General features: G+C 39.1%; 1 protein-coding gene across 1 annotated transcript; it reads left to right on the top strand.

The window, feature by feature from the left end:
* The first annotated feature begins 1,113 nt into the window (after window positions 1–1,113).
* Window positions 1,114–4,039, top strand: LOC122077446 (pectinesterase-like). The gene is made up of 2 exons (XM_042643399.1): window positions 1,114–2,004; window positions 3,222–4,039. The coding sequence occupies exons 1-2, from the start codon at window positions 1,128–1,130 to the stop codon at window positions 3,908–3,910; spliced, it is 1,566 nt and encodes a 521-aa protein (XP_042499333.1). The 5' UTR covers window positions 1,114–1,127; the 3' UTR covers window positions 3,911–4,039.
* The last annotated feature ends 1,977 nt before the right edge of the window (window positions 4,040–6,016 follow it).

The following is a 6,016-nucleotide window of genomic DNA, read 5'->3' as shown; positions in this document are numbered from 1 at the left end:
TAACTGTTCAGATTGATTTAAAAAAATCACATATTAAAATTTAACCAAAAATAAAAGGGATTTTGTTATTGGCACCCATTAAGGTGTGAATAGATTTTAACTTACTTTTTTGTCCCTAGTTTTATTCCCAAAAATTAATTAATGCATCGGTAAAAAAGGTTTTCAAAAATTTGAAAGTCATTTTAATACAGTTCCTTGTGAAATGATAGATTTATCTGATTAAAAAACTATATTAAATGATTTTAGGGAATAAGGTAAAGATAAATTAAATAAGAGTATCAAGTTAAAAATTTGTCATTTAGACTCTCCCAAAATAAAATCATATATTCCCCCATACATCAGCAATATTTTCCCCATATTATCAACCACCCATCTCTTTATTTATTTATTTAGGCTAAAATATAACTCTTTTAGTCTCTTTCGATATGAAACCAGAGAAATTTAATATTTTACCACCATGTGGCATTATTTTATTTTATTTTATTTTTTATTCACCAACCAGATTAGGAATGGATATTATTCACTTCATTAAGAAAAACCTAACAACCAATGGGTTTAAAATCCATTACTTAAGATAATTAATTTGTCTTTTATGCTAGTTAAATTTTCATTTAGGAGATTTAAAATCTCAACTCTTCCCTGTCTAGTAGCAAACACTACATGAGCCTAATGTTTATTTTGACCAAACAGGTCAAACCGGCTAGCCGATCACCAAATACTACCTTCACGTGAGTTGTAAATTGACATATTCATCATGGATTCTCTATAGACAATTTTTGTTTTCATAGGTTGAGAAAGCCATTGTTATCTAATTTAAATGTAAATATAAATGAATTAACATGTGGTTGTACTGAATCAGACATGAAGTGTTATGGCCGTGGATGCCTCACAAAAGATTAACTAGTACTTATTAGAGTTGGTAAGTCAATGGCTTAATGTGGGCTTAAGAAACTTTTGGCCCCTTTTTCATGTGTGGCCTAAGCATTCTTTTTCTGAAGTTCTTATACGACAAGAAACTCAACCTTATCTCTTTCAAATAAATGGACCCTACTTAGTCCTATAAAAGGGATCAAACTTCTATTTTCAAATCATTGCCATTAGTACTAGTTAAGTTTTGGGTCTTCATCATGGATAAGCTTTTTGTTGTTCTAGGTCTTGTGAGTGCCTCTTTTCTTGTATTTGCTTCTAGGGTTGCCAATTGTGACACCATTTCATCATGTACCCAAACACCATACCCTCAAGTATGCGATTCATTCATTAGCTCTAATCCTCTAGCAGCCTCAAAAGGGTTCCTTGATGTAGCCCTCACAGTCACTTTGAACCAAGCTCAACTAGCCCATAGTCTCATTTCGGCTATAGACTTGAGCTCCTTCGACGAGCCAGCGAAGGCGGCATGGGCTGACTGTGTAGAGCTCCATGACGACACGATTAATCAGCTTAATCGCGTGTTATTGTCTAATAGTTGGGAAGATACTCAAACATGGCTTAGTGCAGCAGTTGCCAATGAAGAAACATGCAAAAATGGGTTCATGGAGCTCAACTCAGCTTCATATTTGTCTTCCTTACCTTCCATGTTGAGTAACTTCTCAAAGTTGCTTAGTAACTCTCTTGCAATAAACAACCAGGCAGCTTCAGCTTCAACACTTTCTAGTAAACCAAGTAGTGGTGGCAGACGCTTGCTTTCTGGTGGGTTCCCTGCATGGGTCTCAGCTGGTGATAGAAAGCTTCTTAAGTCATCAACATCAGCCTCACAAGCTAATATAGTGGTGGCTGCTGATGGGTCTGGTAATTACAAGACCATCTCTGAGGCTTTGTCTGCTTCATCCAAATTAAGGAGTGGGACTTCAAGATTTGTTATATATGTGAAAAAGGGTACTTACAAGGAGAACCTTCAGATAACCCAATCAAATATAATGCTACTAGGAGATGGGATTGATACCACCATCGTTACAGGCAGTAAGAATGTCCAAGATGGTTCCACGACTTTCAGATCCGCGACAGTTGGTAAGCTTTCTTGAATTTTGTAGACTTAGTTTGGTTGCCAAGAAATGAATAGGAAAGAAAATAAAAATTTAAGAAAAAAAAAGAAAAAAAAGAAAAAGAGATAGGCACATAAATCAATCATTGCATTATGATAATAATTTTTCAACATACGCAAGTGGTATATAGTATCTATCATCGTATTTCCCACTTAAGGGAAATAGTAGAATACCAGATTAAGTTTGAATAAGGCTTTGTTGTCGGAAAATAGTGACCTTTATTCAAATTAGGAAAAAAATAATACGATAATGGTCCTCTGTTTGTGTCCATCTCTATGAAAAAATAATACGGCAATGATTATCTGTCTGCATCTATCTCTCATCTCAGAACAAGGGGAAAAAATGTCTTTTAATATGGTGTAGGTCATCTTTAGGACAATTTTTTTTTTTTTTGGTAGAAGACAAAGTTGTTTACAAAATAGAAATAAAATGAAGAGATATTTTATTTTTTGGATAAAAAGGAAAATATGGGTATGACAAGTAGTTTAAGTCATACAACTTAGCATATGTCACTTGGTCGTATAAGTCAACATCCAACACTTGTTCTGTAAGATCCAAGAATACTGCAAGTACCGGACTCGCCTGGGAGATTGGTGAGGTGTCCCCACCAGGAATACGGTGAGTACCAAGGGGTTTGGGAGATCTGTGAGGGTGTGCAAACTTTAGTCCTACATCGCCTAGAGAGAGATTCCTGGACTAATTAATAACCTTTAACATCCTTAACATGGCACAACGCGTTTTAAAACTTTGAGGCCCATGGGCCAAAGAGGACAATATTGTGCAAGGTTAATGGGACCGGGACATTACAAATGATATCAGAGCAGACCCTGATAGCTATAACGGGGATGCTATGTCGAAAGGGGGAAAGTTTGTAAGACTCAAGAATACGGCAAGTACTGGGCTGCCCCCACCAAGAATACGGCCATCACTTAGGGAGAGATTCCTGAACCTCTAACCTCCTTAACATGGCACAACCCATTTTAAAACCTTGAAACTCATATACACAGATGGAATCCATGACAGAGTTAGTCGTTGGGTGGATACTATGCTCTCGGATGAAGAGGGGTATATTTGAAAATAGAAGGGACATGTACTGGATGTTGACATGTACAACGGAATGATCATACCAGCTGATCCTTTCTTCCCTCCTATGACTTACAAGTGCTATTTTCATCTCCACAGCTGCCGTAGGCGACAACTTCATTGCCAAGGGTATGACCTTCCAAAACACAGCTGGGCCTCAAAAATCTCAAGCAGTTGCATTCCGTTCAGGCTCAGATCTATCAGTGTACTATCAGTGTAGCTTCGAAGGTTACCAAGACACCTTATATGTCTACTCTCAACGCCAATTCTACCGCAACTGTGACATCTATGGCACCGTAGACTTCATTTTCGGCGACGCCGTGGTTGTGCTCCAAAACTGCAACATCTATCCAAGAAAACCATTGAGTGGCCAGGAGAACACAGTAACAGCTCAAGGCCGGTCTGATCCCAACGAGAACACCGGAATTTCGATCCACGATTGCCAGATTACAGCCGCGTCGGACTTAAAATCAGTCCAGAGTTCAGTTAAAACTTACTTGGGAAGGCCATGGAAGGAATACTCAAGGACTGTAGTAATGAAAACTTATCTAGATAGCTTGATTGATCCGGCGGGGTGGCTTGAATGGAGTGGCAATTTTGCTTTAAGTACTCTTTACTATGGAGAGTACGTGAATACTGGTCCGGGGTCGAGCACAAGCGGTCGAGTGAATTGGAAGGGGTATCATATCATGAGCACCTCTGATGCCCAAGGGTTCACAGTGGCTAACTTCTTGGGTGGTGGTTCTTGGATTTCTTCCGCCGGAGTTCCTTACACTTCCGGACTTTAGGCTACCCATTGGTGGGCTACATCTAAATCAAATTGGTAAGTAGTCTTGACATATTGGATTTGAATAGATCCAAGAGTCAAATGGTCTGTGATCAATTCCCTTTGTATAGGCAATAAAGATTCCACCAAAAAAAAAAGGGTAATTTACAACGCCACCCCTTGGAGAATGTCATTATTATAGGGACACCCCCTCTCTTTCACCAAATTAAACTCAGACCCCCTACCGTCAGTCTCTGTTATAGAATATACCTCAAATGCTGATGTCAGCAATTTCTTTTTTTCTTAAATGCCATATTACCCTTCAAAATATTGAAGTACCGATATTACCCTCACACACTCCTTAACCCCTGAAATGCTGACATGAACACCCCACGACAGATCCAAGCTTCCGACAATATCTCCATCAGAACTTCTCCCAACCGTGCGACCTAGGATGAACAGTTCTCGCCGGCTGACGACACTGTGATAATGGTGAGTTTTCCCATCTTCAGGTGCTCTTTCTTCGTCGCATTTCTCATTTTCTCTTTCGTAACCCTAGTTGCGAGTTTGGACCTATCTTTTTCCTTGAAAAGATTTGGCAAGGATTGAAACTTTGATTTGGAGATTGCTCTGTTCGGAGATGCCGAGGTCGCTGACGGTGGTTCTTCGATTAAGATCACTCATCCTTCGGTTTCCAGCGCTAGGCGGCTCCCCTTTAGAGAGTTTATCCCCTTCGGATTTCACCCAAGAAACGATCTTCCCCTCAATCATGGTGGAGCTCAGTGTCGGCATGAAAATCTCTTGGATCTTAGCCTGAATCAAAATCCGGTTTGAAGGGTTGTTTGTGAGGGTCGAGGGAGCTAAGGGGCTAAAGATATACCCAGTGTGGGGATTTGGGTTCAAATCCATTGTGCAACTTGGTATTCTATTATTCTGGCTGGGTATATAAGAATTGGATGAGGATGGCCGAGGTTGAAGTTGAACTTGATCGTCACGGCGATCTACTTTTTTTTTTTTTTTTTTTTTAACTTCAATCGTTGGCTTTGCTACGAGAAATGTGAAATGTGAAATTTGTGTTCCAATGAAGAGTTCTACTAAAACAAAATTGAGTTCAAAATCCAATTCATTTCAAAATTAACATTAAACATGAAAGTAAGCCTCGATTTTCTTTCATCTGGGTTGGGATTTTTGTCCGACGATCGGAAAAGGGGGCAACCGAAAAACCGCTTCCTCTGTCTCAATTGGGTTCGATCGCAGTATAGGATCTTGAAGAACTGGCTTTGTGTCATCATTAGCTGGTCTGAAATCTCTGAATGGAGGCTTCTATGCTCTACTGAAACTCCTGAATTCTCCTTCGCTTTCGCCCGGTTTGATTGAATTTTCTAAAGCTTTCATTGCTTCACCACTGAATCGAAACTTTCTTCGTCACGGCGATCTGTCTCCGCAAAGAGTAGTAGCAGTGGTAGCCGTGACGATGGTGGTGGTCTTGCAGAAACAACACCAAAAACTCCCATCTCGCAATACCCAGAAGAAGAAGAGCCAAGATGGAATTTAATCTTCTGTACTCATGAAGAGTGGCGGCTGATCAGAAAATCCCACACTATTTCTTTTATTTTTGGGACCAAATCGCATTTCGTTAAGGTGAGATGAGAAGGGAAAGGACAAGGGTTGAGATTTTCCCATGGCAATCCAATTGCCGCTGTTTCTGGTGTGTTGTACCGGAGGAATTCACGACGCAGCTGCCTCTACCGACTCCCAAGATGGTGAGTAAATATTCCATTTTAAGTTTATATATTCCTGGAATTAGTTTGGTTTATTTGTTTTAGTTAAAAGGGTAAAAATGTCATTTCAAATCTTTATTTAACGGAGACTGACTGTAAGGGGTTTGAGTATAATTTGGTGAAAGAGAGGGGGTGTCCCTATAATACTGGCATTCTTTAGGGGGTGGCGTTGTAAATTACCCAAAAAAAAAAGCAATAAATTAAATATGTTTTCTGTTTAATTAGATAATGTATCAAATTCAATTATTAATATTGTATTTACGGTGTAAGAAAATTTGTATTTCATTTCTCTTGGTTAACGTAACCAATGGGTTTTTTTTTTTATTATTGAGAGTATGACTTCTGAC

This window comes from Macadamia integrifolia, chromosome 4 (genome assembly GCF_013358625.1).
Source record: "Macadamia integrifolia cultivar HAES 741 chromosome 4, SCU_Mint_v3, whole genome shotgun sequence".
Lineage (NCBI taxonomy): Eukaryota > Viridiplantae > Streptophyta > Magnoliopsida > Proteales > Proteaceae > Macadamia > Macadamia integrifolia.
This window is presented reverse-complemented; position numbering and strand designations above follow the sequence as displayed.

Bases quoted from the DNA above. Each gene is read 5' to 3' on its own strand.
- LOC122077446 (XM_042643399.1), top strand. From the start codon at position 1,128: ATGGATAAGCTTTTTGTTGTTCTAGGTCTTGTGAGTGCCTCTTTTCTT. The intron at 2,005-3,221 runs GTAAGCTTTCTT...TCATCTCCACAG, and splicing joins TTTCAGATCCGCGACAGTTG to CTGCCGTAGGCGACAACTTC.